Source organism: Vespula pensylvanica, chromosome 6 (assembly GCF_014466175.1).
Source record: "Vespula pensylvanica isolate Volc-1 chromosome 6, ASM1446617v1, whole genome shotgun sequence".
Lineage (NCBI taxonomy): Eukaryota > Metazoa > Arthropoda > Insecta > Hymenoptera > Vespidae > Vespula > Vespula pensylvanica.
In genome coordinates, this window is record NC_057690.1 from 3,456,285 (window position 1) to 3,478,005 (window position 21,721).

General features: G+C 26.7%; 3 protein-coding genes and 1 long non-coding RNA gene across 17 annotated transcripts; 2 read left to right on the forward strand and 2 right to left on the reverse strand.

Annotated features, from left to right (window-relative positions):
• Positions 1 to 456: 456 nt before the first annotated feature.
• On the reverse strand, positions 457 to 5,101 carry LOC122629918 (sodium-dependent nutrient amino acid transporter 1-like). Of its 4 annotated transcripts, none has more exons than XM_043813812.1 (11): positions 5,083 to 5,101; positions 4,119 to 4,219; positions 3,330 to 3,434; positions 2,997 to 3,243; positions 2,647 to 2,887; positions 2,197 to 2,571; positions 1,549 to 1,915; positions 1,230 to 1,329; positions 968 to 1,144; positions 752 to 846; positions 457 to 674 (listed from the first exon to the last, which is right to left on the reverse strand). In XM_043813812.1, exons 2-11 carry the CDS (start codon positions 4,128 to 4,130, stop codon positions 504 to 506), a joined length of 1,890 nt encoding a protein of 629 aa, XP_043669747.1. In that variant the 5' UTR covers positions 4,131 to 4,219; positions 5,083 to 5,101; the 3' UTR covers positions 457 to 503. The 4 variants fall into 4 exon arrangements, with proteins under 4 accessions (XP_043669747.1, XP_043669745.1, XP_043669746.1 ...); XM_043813810.1 differs by lacking the exon at positions 5,083 to 5,101 and adding an exon at positions 4,797 to 4,933; XM_043813811.1 differs by lacking the exon at positions 5,083 to 5,101 and adding an exon at positions 4,529 to 4,671.
• On the forward strand, positions 3,800 to 8,418 carry LOC122629919. 10 transcript variants are annotated; one of them, XM_043813821.1, is made up of 8 exons: positions 3,800 to 4,056; positions 5,126 to 5,284; positions 5,776 to 6,031; positions 6,544 to 6,646; positions 6,683 to 6,944; positions 7,173 to 7,452; positions 7,712 to 7,789; positions 7,862 to 7,965. In XM_043813821.1, the coding sequence occupies exons 3-8, from the start codon at positions 5,870 to 5,872 to the stop codon at positions 7,952 to 7,954; spliced, it is 978 nt and encodes a 325-aa protein (XP_043669756.1). In that variant the 5' UTR covers positions 3,800 to 4,056; positions 5,126 to 5,284; positions 5,776 to 5,869; the 3' UTR covers positions 7,955 to 7,965. The 10 variants fall into 10 exon arrangements, with proteins under 10 accessions (XP_043669756.1, XP_043669755.1, XP_043669751.1 ...); XM_043813815.1 differs by lacking the exons at positions 3,800 to 4,056; positions 5,126 to 5,284 and adding exons at positions 4,453 to 4,534; positions 8,112 to 8,418 and having other exon boundaries at positions 7,862 to 7,950; XM_043813818.1 differs by lacking the exon at positions 3,800 to 4,056 and adding an exon at positions 4,919 to 5,048.
• A 645-nt stretch (positions 8,419 to 9,063) lies between these two features.
• LOC122630239 (sodium-dependent nutrient amino acid transporter 1-like) lies at positions 9,064 to 19,169 on the reverse strand. Of its 2 annotated transcripts, XM_043814536.1 has the most exons (11): positions 18,849 to 19,152; positions 13,578 to 13,670; positions 13,365 to 13,439; positions 12,991 to 13,240; positions 12,647 to 12,884; positions 11,589 to 11,963; positions 11,050 to 11,239; positions 10,275 to 10,451; positions 9,893 to 10,169; positions 9,520 to 9,614; positions 9,064 to 9,395 (listed from the first exon to the last, which is right to left on the reverse strand). In XM_043814536.1, the coding sequence occupies exons 1-11, from the start codon at positions 18,855 to 18,857 to the stop codon at positions 9,222 to 9,224; spliced, it is 1,953 nt and encodes a 650-aa protein (XP_043670471.1). In that variant the 5' UTR covers positions 18,858 to 19,152; the 3' UTR covers positions 9,064 to 9,221. The 2 variants fall into 2 exon arrangements, with proteins under 2 accessions (XP_043670471.1, XP_043670472.1); XM_043814537.1 differs by lacking the exons at positions 9,064 to 9,395; positions 9,520 to 9,614 and adding an exon at positions 9,730 to 9,832 and having other exon boundaries at positions 9,878 to 10,169; positions 18,849 to 19,169.
• LOC122630244 lies at positions 12,308 to 13,451 on the forward strand. Its single transcript, XR_006327438.1, has 3 exons — positions 12,308 to 12,517; positions 12,708 to 12,822; positions 12,962 to 13,451. It is a non-coding gene; the product is annotated as an uncharacterized LOC122630244 (long non-coding RNA).
• Positions 19,170 to 21,721: the final 2,552 nt, after the last annotated feature.

A 21,721-nucleotide genomic window follows, 5' to 3' on the forward strand; every position in this document is an offset into this window, starting at 1 on the left:
TGTGTGCGCGCATATGTGTGTGCGTGTGTCTATATGTGTGTGTGTGTGTGTGTGTGTATGTATATATATATATATGAGATTAGAAATGGTTGCTTATCTTACCAGCAAGTTTTTCTCATACATTTTTTGATTTTCGATTAAATATTTTATGATGATAAAAAAGAGAAAAAATACTTAAAAGAATTATTAAAAAATTCTTAATCATACTTAAGAGAGAAGAAAAAAGAAGAAAAAAAAGGAACTCGTTTTTCTACTTTGAAATGTTTATTTTTGTTTACAATGATTATATTGATCCCAATTTGTTTTTCATTTGTATTTCATTGCATTTTAATTGTTAGTTTAATTGTAATAATTTAGTTAAAGTAAAATTGCATGATAAATAAAGTATAATTGTAAATTAATAATTGATAAAATATAATTAAATAGAATTATAAAAAGAAAAAAAGAAAAGAAAGCCTTTCATTCAAAAAAAATTTCAAAAACAATTTCCTTTCATTTTAATACTATCGACAAGTAACAGATTTGAATAATTTATAAAAAATATTTTCACTTCCATTTTCGATTTTGTCTTCTTTAATTTTTCGCCGATGTTCTTTAAATTCTAACCATTTTATTTTCATCTCGTTGTTCATTGGACACCAATATTTTGATGGTCGAAATGGTTGAGAGATCATCTTCCAAAAAAAAAAGAGAATATAATAAAAGCTAATTATACTATAAAATAATTAAAATACCCTTCATCGTGTTTTACCTCGAAAAAAGGTAAATGTCTCTTTCTAAATATGGCGATCAATATCCATAAAGGTATTTGCAAAACAGCAATAGAAAAAAGAATCCAACCAATAACTAAAAAATAAACACAGTTAAATTAAATAATATTAATAATTAATTAATAATATAAAAAAAAACAATATCTAGTTATTAATAACAATATTAAAAATAAAAAACATATATATTAAATATTTACCATAAGCTACATCGGGATAATTAAAGCCATTGTAAGTTAACAATTCTAAATTAATCATATTATAAATAAAAATCACTGTAATTATCGCAGGAGTTAAAAAGCTCCAACAGACTTTCCAAAAAATCGACAACCTTCGATTTAGCATAAATTCGACATCGTCGAGGAAATTATTTATTCCTATAAAAAGTTTGTTGATAACACAATTCATTTGATCATTTAAAACGAAATCCAATAATTTACTAATTTATTATAAAACACTTACCGTAACACCAAGACACAGCGATCATTTCAAAGATGGCTGGTATAAATGCAAGAAACGATGTGGCATAATAATCTATGAACGTAACCATATATTGTCCACCCTAATTAAAAGAACAAAAAAGAAAAGAAAAGAAAAAATAAAAAAATAAAAAAAACCAAAACAAAAAATTAAAAATTAACAAAATCGAAGAATCTTTCAAATTAAAAATCTCTTTGTTGAAAATATTGCCGGAGGAAAGAAATTTATAAAAAAATCAACAAAAAAATGAAAGATTTAAGTACCAATATTTTCTCTTTCTTTTTTTTTTTCATGATATTACCGGAGTGACGTAGAGTAATCCAATAAGAAACTCTAAGAAGCATGTACCAGCCGCAATATGCCAATGTTTCCAGTTTGGAAATTGATCATTAATGATCGATATGATGCTTGAGGTAAGTCCAACTTCGCTACCAATTCCAAGAACAAAAATCATGACGAAAAAGACAACTGCAAAGAATTGTGGTAGAAAATCGAACTTGACAATTGTCTCTGGATAAGAAATGAATGCCAATCCTGTTCCACCACGTACTACAGTACCGATATCTTTAGCATCTAATTCATAGCTTAGATTACCAAGAATACCAAATATCGTACAGCCTGCTAAAAAACTGGTAAAGGTATCCAGTGTTGTTACTACCATTGCATCTCTAAAAATAATTAATTTAATGTTAAATAAATTTCAGAAAATAAATTATCCGTACGTCATCGAAAAATATTTGATCGATCATTAACAATCATTTTATAAACAATTATTTTCCTCATAAAGTAACATTAAGGATTGTAATTGACAAGAAAGAAAAAGAAACAAAGAGAAAAAAGAAAAAATTTCGATCAATCAAAAATCGATCAATCAGTATAACGATATTACTCATTCTCGAAACACGATAGGATTAGTCTTATCACAAAAGTAATGTTAAACGATACTGACCTATAAATGTTATGATCAATCTTGTTGTGAGATGCAAACATAACAACAGCGCCAAAGCAGACAGTCAATGAGAAGAAACATTGTCCCACTGCGTTGTACCATATACTGGACGTCCATAATTTATTCCAATCGGGAGTAATGAAATAAAGTATACCATTGGCCGAGCCATTCAATGTAACAGCTCTGATCAGCAGTATGAGCATAACAACGTAAGGAAATATAGCTGTGAAATAAGCAGCCTTGCCAGAACTTTTAATTCCACGAACCACGATAACGAATATGCAGAGCCAGCTGATAAACAGGCAAATTGTTAAACGCCAATCAGGTAGTCCAATTCCGTCCTCGATGTTGTCCTTTTCACGTAATACCTCTTTGCTAGCCATAGACATTTTTATAAATCATAAGATTTACAAATCGTCAAGTACTTAAAACAAGTAACTAAACACTCACTAAAAATATAATTCTGCCGAACTGAGATAAGTAACGTTGGAAAGGCTCGTACCATTTAATGTAACTTCAGTATTATTTTCTTTCAATGAATTCACACAATATTCACCCCATTCCTTTTTACATTTACCCCATGGTAATTCTGATTGAAAACTGGCGACCAGATAAAACAAGGTCAATGCCATCAAGGAACAATAGTAAGACGTTAATGCCAACAATGTAAGAAATTGGGCAATACCTATGCCTGTGATAAAAAGAAAAAATAAAAAAGAAAAAAAATATAGCGTCCAAATATCGCATTAACCGATCTTAAAGAAATGTTTAAAAATTTGATTAAAGTGTATGATATCAACCTTTGAAGGCAGGCGCTATCTCCCAGATTTTAATAGCAGATCGACTTGAAAACTGGCCCAAAATCATCTCCAACAAATAAAATGGCTTCCCGATGACTATGAGGATTATGATGTATGGTATAAGAAACGCACCTCCGCCATTTTCGTAAGCGGTGAACGGAAATCTCCAGATATTTCCTAATCCAACGGACATGGCTATGCAGGACATCAAAAATTCTTTATCGTTTCCCCATTGTGTTCTTTCCGTCTAATTAAACGAAATGTTATTAAGAAAAAGCAAAAGAAAAACTGAATTTTCATTTTTTAACGCGAAAAAAAAAACAAACGACCTACTGTCTCTTTAGAAATCGAATTAGGATCAATTCGATTGCCATTACATTCCGTGATATCATCCAAGGTGAAAGCCTGATTGGTGATTCCATTGTTAATGTTGTATGTCTAGAAATATACAATGTCTCGTTAACATCGTTAACAATTAACGTTGAAAGCAATTTTCCAAAGTGAATGGCACTATGATAATAATCTATGATAATAACAAACGAGATTATAATGGATGTTGATTTATGTAAGCTGGGCCATGAACTATTAAGTGATTTTAAACATCAATTATTCTTTTTCGAGATTCTTTGGGGTAATTTTCTGTTCTTTCTTCCATTGTTCTTATTTCAGTTTAATATCTTTTCTTCAAATTGTCAAACTAGAAACGTAGAAATTTGTCTACAGTTTGAAAAAAAAAATTAGTCAAAAAGAAAGTAATTAATTTTTAATATTATCTAAGAACTTGTGACTCATCCTGTATCAAGAGTTTTCAACCCACATGTTACATTAATAAAGTAGCTGTAGCTACTATATATCTGAATGTACATATAACGATCCATCTATACATTATACGTCAGCTTGATCACGAGTTTTTATCATGAACAAAGGACAACCAAGAGAGCTCCCAGTTACCGGTTACTCGTACATCGATCGTGTCGAATGACGTTTTAACCAATAACATTCATTAGCCAAGTGGAAAGATAATATTTTATATAAGAGAAATATCGTATGACAATATATGGTGTGTATATACATACGTACGTATCGTTCGTAAGATTAAGTAATAGGAAATTGTTACTGTACCTTTTTCCCCATGTATATCAAGGTACTTTCTACTTCTTAAATAAAAGATCCTTGAAGTGTATGTGAAAGTAATTGAAGTGTACGTGCAGTTTTTGTGACTCCTAAAAAAAATACATGGATTAATAGATAATAAATTCTTATAACTCTGTATTATTATTTATGTGATTTAAAGAAAAAACAATTCAAAATATTTAACAAATTTACGTCGCTGTGTTCATAAAAATTATGGGATTTTTCTGAAAGGTAAACAAATATAATTGAACAAATGATAAGTTTGTGATAATTAAGTGTACATCTTTTACAAAATTCTATTAATAACAATAAAAAGAAGAAAAATGTTTTATTCGTGCTAAGAGAAAATTAAATGTAAAATTGAAAACGTGAAATTTATATAAAAGCAAATAAATCACCTTAAGGTAAAGTTAAATTAATTACACATTTAATATCATTAATACATTTTTTTTTCCTTTATACTTTTTATCTTGTAAATTAGTCGGATCATTAACAAACGGTAAGAATAAAAAAAGAAAGATTCCGTCAAGGATTACGTCGTGAATAGAACTGACAATGTCTCACTCTTTTACTACATATTCCTGTAGATTAGATAAATTAATGAAATCCACCTGTCATTAAGATAGCATAAGCAAATAAAAGGATGCGTAAGAACGGTTTATATACCTTATTGTTTATCTCGAGAAAACGAACAAATCTAATAGTTGATTTTGTTCGTTGCACTGAAGTTATGATCTTCACTATCTCTTCTCTCTCTCTCTCTCTCTCTCTCTCTCTCTCTCTTTCTCTCTCTTTCTCTTTTTCTCTTTCTCACACTCTCACACTCTCATATGAACAAGTGAAAATTACAAGTATTAAATTTACATATGAAAGATTATTAACGTAACTAAAATTCTCAACTGTGATTCAAGATTAACCGTGAGTTTTCTTATACAATCGTTAATATATATACCTTCTTATTCATTGATGCGCATTCCAGTTTTCTTCTCACGCAGGAACATTATCGCGCACGCCCAATGCATGGGAATTTCCTCTCTTTCTTCCTTAAAGAAATAAAGAGAGAAATAGAGAGAGAGAAAAAGAGAGAGAGAGAAAGAGAGAGAGAGAGAGAGAGAGAGAAGGGGAGATGGGAATAACAGAAAACAAAGTTTTACGTAAGAAAAAAAATACTTGATTTTTATAAAAATTTCTGCTACCTGTAATTTCCATTAAAAATGAGTGATTTAAATGAAAAATATTAATAAACACTTGATTCTAATTATAATTTTTGTTTATTTGTTTCATTTACAAATAAACTCCTACTTCTTATCGCAATTATTGACGTATCCAGTTGGTAAAGTAGTTTTCTGTCAATTTGAAATGTTTTTTTTTTCTTTTGTTTTTTTTTTTTCGTTCGTATAAAAATAATTTCAATTTTAATGAAAATTTCTGATCCTTTTTATATTTTTATTTATATCTTTCTATCATATGAATGATTTTAATGTAACATTCTGTTTTTATTTGAACGTAAAGAAAATAATATTTCATCTTTTTTCTTTATTTTATTTACAAATAAATATTGAAAAAAGCATATCTTCGTTATCGCGATCAGTAATATGTCAATCGGTAAGGTAGTTTTCTGTAAATTTGAAATTCTCTTTTTCAGTTGCATTAAAGATCGATTAAGATTATCGAATTCATTTTGAATGAAATTAGGCATGGAAAAGGAGCTACGATGAAATAAAGCGGATTAAATAACGATGGCTAAGAATGAAAACTTGCAGAAGAATATACGCCACGAGAAAGTAGTTTTGGAAAAAAAGGGTGATCATGTTGAAATTTCCGGAAACTATACCAAACGAGAACTTCGACAACTTTTATTATCACCAACTGTTTCTCCCTTACTATCTGATGACGAAGATGTAAGTATGTTAACAATTTATGTAACTCAATTTTTTATATTATATATTAAAAGAATGCTGTTTATTATTTTATTATTTCTTCAACTATATTATAATATTTTTATATTTTTACTTATTAAAATATTTAATCATTTCATTTCTTTCTATTTGACGTCTTAACAAATCTTATATTCAACATTTTAATAAGAATTTTATTTCATTATTTTTATCATTGTCGTAGTATATGTTTATTATATTATATTTAATTGTATTATATATATATATATACACACATATGTGTGTGTACAAGAAAAAATATTTACATGGTTTTAGAAATAATAAAATTTTCTTTCCACGTCATTTAATGAGTCTACGTTTTTGCATTCTAATCGTCTTACGTCATTTCTCACTTTTCCTGTTACGTACCAATGAAATACCTAAGATCTACGTAGCATACTTCCGTAGATAGTATGTTACTTTCAAGTTTCGATCAGATCCAGTCTCATTGTATTTACTATACACACATCAAACAGAGAACGAAACTTGAGAAAACTTTGGAAACTGGTATCAAATTGAGCCAAATTGATATCGAGAAGATAAGAAAAGATAAAATTCATGATGAGATCAGAAAAAAAGGTGAAGGAATTTTGGAGAATGAGATCAAAAAAATAGGTGAAGAAATTTTGAAGGATCATCAAGTAACTATTGATCACAAAGATTATAAAGATATTATTGGAGATGTTTTGAAAGAAGAACAATACAAGGACGATGAGACGTGGCAACAAATTTATAAAGATACAAGGGCTACTTTGGATACCGAAGAAAAGAAAAAGGAAGAAAGAATATCAATGGAGAAATATTTACGTGAAAAAGGACTCAGTACTAGTCTCATCAACTCTATATTAAATAATGGATTGACTGACGAATATATCAGGTTGGATGTTCGAACGAACTAATTCTTTAATATATATATAAACAAAAAAAAAACAGAAATTGTTAATATAAAACAATTTAAAAAAAAATAAATAAATGTAATAACTCATGCTTTACGGAATGAATGCAATAACGTGGGCCGTCTGGCCATACGCCCTGAATGATAAGTGATAAGAACTCTCTGTCACCCAATATATTTATTAATATGAAGTAAAACTTTTCGTTTCAGACTTTTAAAAGCTTTGAATATCACCGACGACGAGATAGAACATATAAAATCGATTTATCAAATGAAATTGGATGATTCGTCAGTGAGTTTAATTAAATCCGATGAATCTTTTATCTCTTCGTCTTCTTCATTAGCTTCGTCCGACTATTACTTGTCACCCGACAGTCTTTATTTAAAAACTTTATTAAGCAAAGCTTTAACTCGAGCACTTCCTGAAATTGCCTCGAAAAAACCTTACGATCCGATCGAATATCTTGGACATTGGTTGCTTCATTTAAAGGTACGTTTATGTTGATTAATTAATAATCAATAATAAATATATAATAAATATATAATAACAAATTAATTAATAAAGGTAATTAAATTTTTAGCAATTTCAATTTGATATATTTGTAATATATATTTTATAAAAAAAAGTACGACATTATAATTATGTATCTTATATTATAATTATTTTTATATATAAATAAGTAATACTATCAATGATTTATTATTTAAATATATTTATAATTTATATATATATATATATGTATACATAGATTTCCGAAGAACAAAGAAATAAGAAACGTGAATTCGAAATAGAATTAATGATGGAAAGAGAAAAATATAAGATGATGGTACGTATAGATCATCGATCGATACTTTTTTAATATAAATAAACTAATAATAATACATTTTTTTTATAAAAGATTGTAGAGGATCAAGAAACTGTGAGTATCGAAAGCAGAGGAGAAGAAGAATTTATCGAAGATGCTAACTTTATAAATTATATAAATAATTAATATCAATCGTTTATCTCTCTCTTCACTTTTATCGATACTTTTTTTACAAATATATTAATAATACAATTAGTAAACCTATAAAAAAAGGACAGATTATAGATATTATCTCTTAAAATGATTTAAATCATAATTATAAGAGAAGTTTTTAATAGAATTTTTAAAGAAAGATTAGTCTAGATTATCTCAAAAAAAAAAGATAATTAACTTTTATAATCATAAAAAAAATTTATAATCTAAGAAATTTTGAGACTGTCTATATAACTTAATAAAAAAGTTTCGAAAATCAACCAAATTTTTTTGTTTAAATTTTCGAGGAAGTACAGGTAGAATAAAAAAAAAAGATACAAAGACTTAATTATTATGGAAACTGTATTATTAAAATCTATTTTACACAATACTTCGTAACGATTACTATCGTCAAAAGAACAATATGTTTTGCATAAATAAAAATCATTTTATTTTCACCAATGATATTCATTGATCCAAGTCATTCAAATCGAAGTAATTCTTTGTTTGTTTGTTTCTTTTCTTTTTTTTGGTATTGTTCATTTATACCGTTTCTTTATAACAATTCTTTTTCTTTTTTATTTCTTTCTTTTTTTATGTCTTACGTCTATGAATATAATACTGTATAATAAAACATTAAAAAAAAAAAATATTACACATTCTTAATAATAATATTTTATAATAATTTCAAATGATTTAAATATAAATTATTTATAGAAGACGTCATAAGATATGAAAAACTAAGATTTATATAATTATATTAATCCTGTTTTAAGATAAAAATGCAATCGTTTGAATTTATTAAATATCCTTGGTATTGTGTAACATTAAAAAAAAAAAACCAAATACGATATATATATATATATATATATATATATATATATATATATTTGAAAAAGAAAGAAAATATATAATAAAAAATTCGAAAGAAGAATTTCGTAATATATATATATATATTTAATTATATTTTTATACTTGATTATAAATTTTTTTTATTATTATTTCTTTTATACATATATATATATATCCATATATTTTCGTTTTTATTTTTTAATGTTATAAAGACATAAAAAAAAAAGTATTATCAGTCAAGAGATTTTTTTTTCCATTTTGATGAAAAAAAAAAAATGTATGTCGTCAAAAAAAAAAGAAATGTATATGTACGTGTGTGCATATGCACGTGCGCGTGCATTTATGTGTGTCTGTGTACGTGCGAGGTGTTATAATAATACATAAATTCGATTTCTTTTTAACAACGAGATCATACGAGTTTCTCTTCTAAACAAAAAAGAACATAAACGAATTGTTTTAATTTAGAACAATTACGTTTCTCACGTTTTTTTCTCATCATTTCCTTATATTCCTTCCAACTGGCTAATTCTTGAGTATTTCTTGGGCCCCAATCGACCGAGGGACTGAAAGAGTTTGTGATCATCTAAAATAAGAAAATAATTTTTCTTGTTTTAATACAATTTTAATTATTATTTAAATTAATTAATCATTATCAGAAATTATATATATATATAAATATATATTAAATAAAATTTAATTTCTTATACTTTTGGCATGCCCAAGTTTCGTTTACACATTATCGTGTATAACATCCAAAATGGGATTTGTAATGTACCAAACGCAAATAGCAACCATCCGGCAGCTAAAATTGATAACAAATATTAATCAAATAAAAATGTTCTCAAACAATATTATAAAAAAATAATATTATAATATTAAATAAATTTGTAAAATAATAAAATGCATACATGAGTATCGTAAAATTAAATTTAATCGTTCGCTAAATAATTGAATCGATTTCATATTACTACTTTTTGTTATCAATGGATATAACAAACACTATAATAATAATAATAATAATAATAATAATAATAATAATAATAATAATAATAATAATAATAATATAATAATAATACAAACCATATGCACTTGTAGGATACAAGATACCAGCATAAGTGAGTGGTGTCAGTACAATGATAGTATAAATTAAAATAGTTGCTAGAAGGACTGGCGTTATTACACCCCAACAAATTCTCCAATAAATCGATGGCCTTCTTTTCAACATGTATTCAACATCGTCTAAGAAATTTTCTAATCCATAGATCCAAAAAAATCCCATCACTTCGAGCGTAGCCAAGACAAAAATGATAAAGGAGCCAGCGTAATAATCAACCAGACTTAATATAAATTGACCACCCTGTAAATAATTAATATTTCTTTAATATATTAAACAAAATTCAAATTGTATACATATTTTCAAAATTAGCTTATCTTAAGTATTAAACAATAAAGAGTCACTCACTGGTGTGCAATAAACAATACCACAAAGGAATCCAAAGATAGATGTACCAAGTACAATATACCAATGCGTAAAACTTGGAAATTGATCACTGATTATACTGACGATTCCTCCAACGAGTGCAACAGCACTTCCGATTCCAAGAACGAAGAGCATTAGAAAGAATAATACAGAAAACAACTATAACAAATATAAAAATAATGTTAAATATATAATAAATTAAAACCACGCTCATATCGATTGATAAATTCTAATCTTTACTATGTAAATAGTTTCATATATATATATATATATATATATATATATATATATATAAATTCATAATTAAACGTACATCTACTTACTTCGTCATGGATTAAACAAATGGACTATAAGTATCTATAGTATATTAATCGTATCTTAGAAATACAATAATATACGATGATACGTATTCAACGAAGCGGAACAAACTATTTTTAATGACGTCGGTGCTTAGAAAGGAATTATCACTCGATCTAATTATCTTGAGTACCTTGAGAACTCGAAGGACATAACTCTCTCATTCTCTCTCTCTCTCTCTCTCTCTCTCTCTCTCTCTCTCTCTCTCTGTCTGTCCCTCTCTCTCTCACTCATAAATAACGAATAATTTATACATCTATTCTTCTTCTCTTGTAAATTAAAAATAATTGTAAAATACTTGTACAATATTTCAATAAAGAAAAAAGAAAGAGAGAGCAGTGACGAAAGAAAAAGCGTAATCAATCGAACGAATCGACATCATTAAGTAAAACTTTCTTACATTTGGTAAGACCGTAAATTTCGCAATGGCGTCTGGATAAGAAACGAAGGCTAATCCAGTCCCGCCACGGACAACATTGCTGATATCATCGGTGCCAAGTTCATGAGCTAAATTACCAAGTATCCCAAAAATAGTCAATCCTGCCATGAGACTGGTGAAGGTATCTAAAGTGGTCACAACCATGACGTCTCTAAAAATTTGAATAAATTATAATTGATATTTTTTTCTCTCAGAATATAATTTTTAATATTGACACAGTATTAGCATAAGTTATAGCTATAACATAGAATTACTACCATGTAATAATAACATGAAAAAAATCTGCAAAAACTTCTATATTCAAATAACTAAAACAACATTTATTATTATCCAACTCGACAATAAATCGTACATAAAAACAAAAAAAAAAGAAAATTCAATTCTCACGATCTTACCAAGATCGATCTTAATATACAAAAAAAAAATAATTAATCTCTTTTTTTTTATCAAAATTAATTAATAAAATATATTGTTATATCGTATTAGGTAAAAAGAATAACCTGTAGATATTGTGTCTAAAGCCGTTGTAGGACGAATACATGATGACACCACCGAAGCAAACTGACAGTGAAAAGAAACACTGTGTCACAGCAGCGTACCAGACATTTGGATCGAACAGTTTGTCCCACTTCGGTTGAATGAAGAAGATTATCCCGTTGCTTGCTCCCTCCAAGGTCACCGCCCTGATCAACAAAGCTATCATGATCACGTATGGGAATATTGCGAGGAAGTAGGCTGCCTTGCCAGAACTTTTAACTCCACGTACAAGGACAGCAAAAATACTTGACCAGGCGACAAACAAGCAAAGGACTAATTTCCAATCGGGTAGACCCAACCCATTATCGATATTAGGTATTTCCTTCAATACCGTTTTTCTGTATAATAAAAAAAAAACATTATCAACATACGAGTAATGGTATTGTACTATGTTATAACATAATAGAATAAAATTGTTTTCATTTCTATTATCAACATCTCAAATATATTCAATAATAGATATAACATGTATATTGGTCAATGTATTTTGTTCAATGTAATAATAATAAAACGTAAACGTGGTCAATGTAATATCATTCAATTTATAAAAGATTCTACCAAGATTTTATACAACGATCGAGCAAAGGGTGTAATTAAAATTATTTACATTTCTGATTCATCGAGATATACTCCTTTTATATACCACGTCATGAAATCAACAACGCATTTAGATATTTATAACTTGATAGCGTTTCGAAAACTTACAAGGTAGAGGTACTTACAAGAGAGATATCAATTGGATCTTCTATTAAACTTTACTGAGTCATGTTAAGCCGTCATAATTATGCAAGATAAAGTCTATTCACGATGTGCATATCTACGCGTATCCATACAAATGGAAAAATATTAATACGTTTGTTGCATCTTGTAAGACCACATCTCAAAACGTCAAGTTAGTATAAATCATCTTTTTCTCTTACCCCACCGATTAAAAAATTTGTCGACGTTACAATCAGATTTATTTCGACGTTATCGGATTTAATCGGATTCAATCGGATTTTTATACAGAAATGATACTCACGTGAAATAAAATTCAGCGGAACTTCTCATATTCGTGCCATTGTGAATTGTTGCATTTTCAGCTTTTACGGAATCAACGCACGTATCTCCCCATTCGAGAAGACATGTGGACCAAGGTAGCTGAGATTGAAAGCTACCGATCAAATAATATAAGGTCATTGATATCAAAGAACAATAGTAAGTACCAACGGCAATCATAGAAAACATTTGGGCCCAGCCAACACCACGAAATGCTGGCACTGTTGGGAACGCGTACATACAAAACAAAAAAAAGTAAAAATAAATTAATTAGACTATTATTTAATTTTGTTATTAGAGTTGGTATTAATGACAATAGAATGATACCTGCGGACCATATTTTAACGGATGATCTGCTGGTGAATTGGCCTAATATCATTTCCAAATAATAAAAGGGCTTCCCAACGACGAAAAGGACGATTATGTAAGGTATCAAAAAAACACCTCCGCCATTTTCATATGCCGTGAATGGAAATCTCCAAACATTGCCGAGACCAATCGACATGGCGATACAGGACATGAGAAATTCGATACTGTTGCCCCATGTAGCTCTTTCAACACCTTTTTCTATTATTGTCTTTCAACATCATTATTTTTATTATAAAATGTCTTAACAATTTTCGATAATAAGAAATTACTGCTTAATTATTATAAAAAAAGAAAATGAATTTTAAAAAAGATATAAAATGATTCAACTTTACCAGTTCTTCCATTACTGGTTGAGTAACTTTTCTGTTATCTTCGACGCCATAATTGAAATTAAAATTGTCGTCGTTCTAAAAAAAATACTTTTTACATATAACTCGATATATATATATATATATTGTTATTATTATATATATATAATGTATTATATATATATATATTGTATACATATTGTTATTATTAAATACGTATTTCAAATCTGAACTTACTTTTTCAATTTTTTTCGAACTTTTAAGATTACCATTAGTCTGACCATTAATTCTGCCATCGTCTCCAATAAATCCCAGATTATGTTTACCTGCCTACAATAAGAAAAAAATAAAATAAAATAAATAAAATAAAAATAAACATTAATTTAATATTTTTTCATTAAAATTGTTGGAAAAAAGTCTATTGTAATTGTTGAAACAAATAAAATGTAACCATGAAAAAAAGAAATTCATTTTGAAATAATCTATCAATTTGATATTAACGATTACATTGTTTTATCCCAACGATTTTTTATTTTTGTTGTTGTTACTGTTGTTGTTGTTGCTAATATTATTGTCATTATTGTTGTTATTTTCTTGTTATGATCATCTTGTTGCAGACAATTGAATCTTATAATAAAAAGAAATAAACCACAAAGGTCGTCGATCTTCGAGTACTAGAAGAAAATATACACGTTCGTAGATCTTCAAGGACACTTTCTAAACATCTAACTTGAACGACTGTCGACAGCTATTAGGTAAATTCTATTGCGAATTCTGCGAGCATAAAAAAGTATGCGAGAAAAGTTGTTTAACCCGAGCAAAAAAAGAGGTAGAAAAAAAAATAAAAGAAGAATGTTGATTTATTGATCAGCTATTTAGAATACCAACATTAAAAAAAAAAAAAGTAAAATACAAGAGAATGCTTTTCGATTTAATAACACTTATCTAGCATAATTTTACTACCCCACACGTAACCAAACATAAAAGACCACATTATTAACATAACTGAATGACAATAAAATAATTAAAATATACTCATGTTTTCTGTAAGATTTCATTCTTATGTATGCAAGTATCGCATGTTTTTATATATCTCTACTTGATTGACGTTTTACATATGTATATCCTTTTAGATATAACATATTAATCGTTTATATATTGTTAACTGGATGTATTTTTCATTCTATTCATTCACATCGCGTGAATATATCTTCGTAATAATACTCTGACAAGATCCAAATTTTCTTAATGTATTTTTAATATATTGAAAAAAATTATATTCTTCTTTATTTTTTTATTGTGATAAATTAAAAATGTAATAAAAATTGACGAGAGAAAGATGATCTGTTAGAAGAGAAAGTTCATTTAAAAGACGAACTTGTTGTATAATAATAAAGAAAAATAGACGGATAAATAAATAAATAAATACAAATTATATAATATATATTATACAAAAATATATATAACGTTTATAGTATTATATATATATATATATATAATATATTATAAAAGTTATAGGTAATATAAACTATACAATGTACGATTCATAAAAATAGATTTAAGCTCTTCACTTGCATCTGAAAATTAAGTCTTTCATTTTCCAAGTAACCTTTTTAAATCGTTAAGCTATCCAGACCTTATCCTTGAAATTCTTCAGGATTTTTTCAATGTTTTAAAAAATATTTATCCCTCACAATAAAATTTCTCTTCTTGTCATTACGATGTAAAAGTTCTTTGTAAATTATTACTTTCTATAATTCTATCGACTACTCCTTCTTTATTTCTTATTTTAAATTTAGACTTGGAGTATTTCCAATTGACCTGTTGTCCTTTTCAATTTCTTCCTTTAGTGAATCCTTAATTCCAACAAATCCCTATAATACAATAGTTCGCAGAATATTTTCAAACTGAAATTGCTATACCGAATCGTTTAAGATTGATTTCCTTTTCGTTTTCCTAAAATTATTGAATGGCAATAAGATTTATTTTAATTCTGCAAGTATAATAAAAATGTACACAAAAAGTGTAATTGAAATAAGTTGATAAAATTTATGTTCTTAATTTTTGAGAACTTTCCAAGTTTCAACTTAGACAGCATTCAGTATATTACATTCCAATAAATAACAGCAATATCTTTGTATTGGATAATTCTGAAATTATTTAATAGTCAACTCCAATTATTTTATACTATTACAAACGGTACAACAAATTTTGATAATATTTATTGACCAAATTATTTATTAAGAAACATAATGATCAACCCAATTTAATATTCTATTAAATAATAACTTATATTAAATTATATCTATAATGATAAGTTAAGCATCTCGTAAAGAACGATGAGCCGGTTTAACAACTCTACGATTTAATCGTATTTACAGCCTGACCGATTTGATGACCTTACAAGTTTTTAGATTTTATTTCTTTTTTATTTTTCTTTTTCTTTTTCATCTTTTCTCTCGTAACAGAATTTTGTATTTTCGAAAATATAAACCAATTAATTTTCCTTTTTTTCCTTAATTTTTCTAATTAATAGATTAGAGATCAAGTAAAGAAGCAAAAGATATAAAAAAAAAAAAAAAAAAATTGGAATGCAACGTCTTTGAAATTATTCCTTTCACTGTTTCTACGTAACTCTTATCAAAGTGGTCATCGGAGACTTAAATAACTCTCATCTACGTAATTACGGGATGTTCAACACACGAAGCTGACATAACTCTTTTAATTATATATACATATATACATCTCCAAACTGTTGAAGAGTGTCGCGGTATCGCCCAATGCAACTTAGTTTGTTTATATATGTGTCATATACCACTTGAAAGAAATAAATCAAATTCAATGCAACTTAATTTGTTTATATATGTGTCATGTACCACTTGAAAGAAATAAATCAATTTCTTTCTACATCGATGATATTTACTCAGAAAATAACCAAATCCAATTGACACGTGAAAGAAATAAATCAATTTCGTTTATTTAATCTACCACATGGAATTTTTTATGATATTATGCAGGAAACAACCAAGTCTATGTAATAACAAGACCTTCTTTCCCTAAAAATTACGAGAAAGTGAGAAAGCAAAAACAATCGCTTTCTTCTTTGATCGATCTTAGTTTTTAAGATTTCGTGAAGAAAAAAGGAAAAATAATAAAATAAAATGAAATAAAAAAGATAAAAAATATAAGAAAGAAGTGAACCGAAATCGTGTGAAAGTTCTCGGTTTTTTTTTTATTTTTCGTCGTACGAAAGTTATCTGTGTCCGATTAAATTTGAAGAATTTTGAGAAATCGAAATCCGAAAGAAAGTCGAGATTGTCATCATAATTTTAGATCTATTGAACAGACATAAAAAAAGATTAGAAAAAATACAAAAATTCTGTATCATTTTTTCTTCTTTTTTTTTTTCTTTTTTTCTTTCTTTCTTTCTTTCTTTCATAACGTCAGAATATTTTTATATATCGTGTAACATATACAGATTGTATATTTTTTCCTTGTATTATTTCGTTTTACAGATATTATAAACACAAAAAAATATTTCTCTATAATTTTTCATTTTTTCTGTAGTTCATAAGATTAGAATATTTGTAAAATTATCATAATGGAAATCATGATATGACTAAATATCACGATATTATTTTCAATCATACATGCATATGTATAGTTTAATTTCATTTTATTGTAAGATCTATGAAAATCAAGGAATTCTTGTCGTCCTCGAAAAGAAAAGAAATAAGTCAGGGATAACGACCTCCTCATGCGAATAATATACAACACATGCTATACATATGTATATACCTGTATTTCAAACCTAGATTATTATCGTCCGAGTAGAATTAGTATGAAACAGGACGCGTTTAACGATTCTGTTTACGTTATGAATCTGACAAGAGATTACATTTCCAGAATCGTACTATCGCAAAAATCGACAAGCAATACTGATAAACCGACTGTCAAAATGATTAATATTCTTATTCTTATTACTTTTGCAATAAATTTCAAATTCGAAAAACGAACCAGAATTTACAATTTTTGATAATTTCGATTAAATTAACGATTTTAAATATTCGATCAAATTCCTATATATTTTCTTTCTTTTTTTCTTTTTTTTTTCAAATAAAAATAATCTATTATTATTATTATTATTATTATTATTATTTTATTTGTTTCTGTTATTAAATTATTATTATTTTGTAAACGTTCGATCCTTTGAGGCGTTCGTGAAAGAACTGGATATACTTCTAAATCAATTATTCTATATTCGAGACTATTTCAGCGATCTTTACTCTTCTCAAATTATAAAATTACGAGCCTAAAACTTACAGAACAACAAGTCTAACTAGATGGCCTTAAAAAGAGTCTCGTAAACAAGTAATTATTTAAGATCACCTAAGGATTTTTTGCCCATTTGTGGAAACATTTCTTACCATTCTAGAAAATTTTAATCTATTCTAAGATCTTTTGGCCCACCTTGTACTTTGACCATACACAAGATCACAATCGAATCAGGAAAAAAAAAAAAAGATAAGAAAAAGAAGAAGAGAAAGATTTTCCTTGACGAGACGTCTGAGTAAATATCGTGACGATTTCTTCTTCTTCTTCTTCTTCTTCTTCTTTCTTGATTTCTTTTCAAGATAGACACAATAACGAGAAAACATGAATGTTATTTCTGAATGAACGTGAAACGTGATCAACCATAACGTTAATATTTTTCGTTGATCGAAGCGAAAGTAAGAACTACATTACATCGTATATACACAAACATAACTATGGAATGTGTTGTTCATCTTCTATAATGACTTCGATTCGACCAATCAATCGATTATCGATCGAATCTTTTTTTCTTCTTTTTTCTATAATAATTGTAAGATCGCATCATAGAATCTTGATAAAAAAAAAGAAAAAATTAATTTGTATTTCAATTTACAAAAAAAAGATTCGATCTGACATTCGATAAGAGATTAAAAATTTTGTTTGTTATTGTAATTTAATATTAAGAAATTATTAATTACTTGTGTATAGATATATAATAACTTTCAATCAATTATAACATAAACAACTCTTTGTCCATTGACACAGTAATAAATTAAATTTTAAATATGTTAACAATATTTATTATTAAATACTAATTGTATCATTTGCCAAAGTGTACTTTGCACATTTATTTATTAAATATTATAATTATTCGAAATATATATTATATAATAATTATTATAATTGTTATAAAAATCTCTTTATAATAAGAAATACATCGACCATAACTTCACGATTATCATGTAAAAAACACAACCAGTACAACAGTAACTAATACATATTTATATACATATAATTATATAATAATTTCATATAATATATATAAAAATATATATGCACGATTTAATGCTAAACATATCTCATATATGTACATACAATTTTATATAATATTAATACAAATATAAGAATAAATTTACAAATAAAATAATAAATTATTATAAATTCATAAAAATGTATATCGTGTGAGATTCTTACCTTTGCCATTTTTATCTTTCAAATGAATAGATCGACGAGTAACGACGTATCCTTGGTAAAGAGTTAAAACGAAGAAAAGAGAGGTACCGAAATACCGAAAAAAAAAAATAAATAAATAAAAAAAACAAAAAGTGGCAGTTGTCCTCGAAAAGAGATTTACTTGAGTTTAGAGAATCTCGTAAAAAACACACTGATTTTATGTTTAAACTTGTCTCAACATTTTGACATTCGTACTCGCACGTGTTTCTTGCGTGAGAGTATTACCTACTTGAGCACGAAACAACCACTGACTGCTTCACGATCGTTCTTGTAGACCTGTCACGAAGGTGCTCCTTCGAAAGTAGTAGGGATAACCGAACTATCACCATGATCGAGTACAACGAATCAAAACTCGATCGAGAAGGGGAAACTCTGTCTCATCTGGAACGTACACCATCACACTTTACTTTCATTGTGTTGGAACATTTCTTATTGAAATCGACTCGTCTACAGTGAGTCACAAAATTATTCTGCACACCCTACAAGTTTTTACAGGTATATGAAAAATAAAATGATTAATACCTATATATATGTATATATATATATATATGTGTGTATTTCTTTTTTATTTTATTTTTGGAAAATATATAACATTTAAAGTTGGAGCGAATAAAACTAAATAATGAAAAAAAAGATATCGTTTGAAATTAAAAAGGAAAGTAGAGTTAAACATCTTCGTGGATTAATTACGATCATAAAATTATTGGCACATAAAATGTTTAAATTTTTGTAATTTAATTAAAAATAAAAATTAAAAATTGTATTGTACTTAAAATTTCGTACGTAAGTGTAACCGTGTGAAAAGAGATATATTTTTTTCTTCTAATTACGTCTACCAAATTATGTTCTTTGTCGCATTGATTTTACTGTATTTTTTTTTTGGTTTTTAAATGATCTTTCTACATAGATCTACTTTGAAATAATGTACTTTTATAAGAATGTAATATTTTATAAAATAATTTAAAAGAAATTGCTTGAAAAAAAAAAAAAAAAAAACTATTCTCGATAGATTTCAATTATATCAAGATAACAAATGACTTCACAAACATAAATAAAAAATTTTACAATTATACAAAAATAAACGTTTTCGAAAAATTATAAACAAACTTCCTCAGTCACATTGGATGTAAATATAATACAATTTAAATAATCTAAAACAGACATGAGATAATAAAATACGTAAACACGTTATCACTAATAAAAGGGATTTACAAAGTAGACTGATGAGAAGATGGTAAAATATTAAAGATTATTTGAAAAAAAAAAATCATATGTACAATAGAGTAAACACCAAATAGACTTGGCAAATATAATCTTCATATGTTTTTAAAATAAAAAATACAAAAAATATTTTTTCATATTTTTGTCAATCCTTCACGCGTGTGACAATAGTTTTGTGACACACTGTATATAGTTCGTTCAATCCGTAAGGGAAACTGGTAGATTGGTTGGTACAAAAAAAAGATCTGTTTGATCTTTGGTGGTCTCATTAGAAAAAATTGCAGAACTCGATAATTGAAGAGTATGTGTTATTTTTATTTGTTTTCATTGTGAATGACGCGTGTAATATATTATATGTTATGTAATTATAGTTTGTTTTACGTATATATATTTGTTTCGTTATGTATTATTTTTTTATAATACAATAAAAGAAATCAACAAAAAATGATATTTCTAATCTGCGATTAAAGTTAAAATTTTATATTTTATTTTATTAAAAGAAAATTTTTTATTTTTATATTTATGTGTTTTCATTTTTGAATATATATATATATATATATAGATATTTTTATAATATATAAATAATATATGAGATACAATAAATTGAAGTAAATAAATTTATTAAACAATTAATACAAACATTTTTTAAAAACCTATTCCTATTCTTTTTTATTGTAATTCATGCTGATCAAAAAATTTTTACATATCTAACTATATATAACTTTATATTAATTCACTGTATCACGTTAATTCATCTGAGTTTACATTAATTTTTAACAAAAATGTAAGTAATTTAATTACATCAATAATAAATTGTTAATTCTTCTAAATCTCCTTTCAAACGAATAATTATTTTGAATAATATAATTGTATATAAGTAAAAAAATCGTAATGATCATTTTCAAGACTGGTAGAATGAAAATTATTTTGAAGTATTCTTCTTTTATTTTTAACCAATCGCATCAATGAGATGACTGGTCCGATCAGTGGACTTCTAAGAAAAATTTATCGGAATCGTAAACGGTTCAGTCCTTGGGGCAAGACATTCTTCAGGCAAAGAGCTAGGGGAATACCTGCGAACTTGGGTTGCATTCTAATTGGTCAAAGTTTCTTAGTGGTGAAGGGGGACCGAAAGAAAATAGAAAAAAAAAATCTTGCTTAAGAAACAAGCAAAAAAATTTCTAGTTCAAAACGTGAATAAAAAAAAAATAATAATAAAAAATAAATGATAAAAGAATAATTCATTTACAAAATAAATATTGATAATGAAACAAATATCTAATAAACTTACAAACTAAATATAATTTTGCCTTATTACGTGTATACTTGATATTAATATTATTATCATAATATTATAAAATAGATAACAGATGAAATATATATAATTTATAATGTTATATACATATGTACATGCATAAACAAAAATAAAAGAAGATAAAAACACTGTGGTTTCGATTAACATTTTCCTTTTACTTCTTCTTCTATCTGTAGAAACGAATGCAATCAAGGTCATCTACAGTAAGCAATGTAATAATTCCGTTATATAACAAAACGAGATTGAAAGAGAACTTGTAGATCTATCTCTTGAAATTATACAAGAAATGAACAATATA

Bases quoted from the DNA above. Each gene is read 5' to 3' on its own strand.
- LOC122629918 (XM_043813812.1), bottom strand. The intron at 2,572-2,646 runs GTGAGTGTTTAG...GTCTATGGCTAG, and splicing joins TCGGCAGAATTATATTTTTA to CAAAGAGGTATTACGTGAAA. The intron at 1,330-1,548 runs GTAATATCATGA...TCTTTTAATTAG, and splicing joins GATTACTCTACGTCACTCCG to GGTGGACAATATATGGTTAC.
- LOC122629919 (XM_043813820.1), top strand. From the start codon at position 5,870: ATGGCTAAGAATGAAAACTTGCAGAAGAATATACGCCACGAGAAAGTA. The intron at 6,032-6,543 runs GTAAGTATGTTA...CACATCAAACAG, and splicing joins TACTATCTGATGACGAAGAT to AGAACGAAACTTGAGAAAAC. The intron at 7,790-7,861 runs GTACGTATAGAT...TTTTTATAAAAG, and splicing joins GAGAAAAATATAAGATGATG to ATTGTAGAGGATCAAGAAAC.
- LOC122630239 (XM_043814536.1), bottom strand. The intron at 11,964-12,646 runs GTGAGTATCATT...TTTATTATACAG, and splicing joins TCCGCTGAATTTTATTTCAC to AAAAACGGTATTGAAGGAAA. The intron at 9,615-9,892 runs GTTTGTATTATT...TATCAATTTTAG, and splicing joins GTATCCTACAAGTGCATATG to CTGCCGGATGGTTGCTATTT.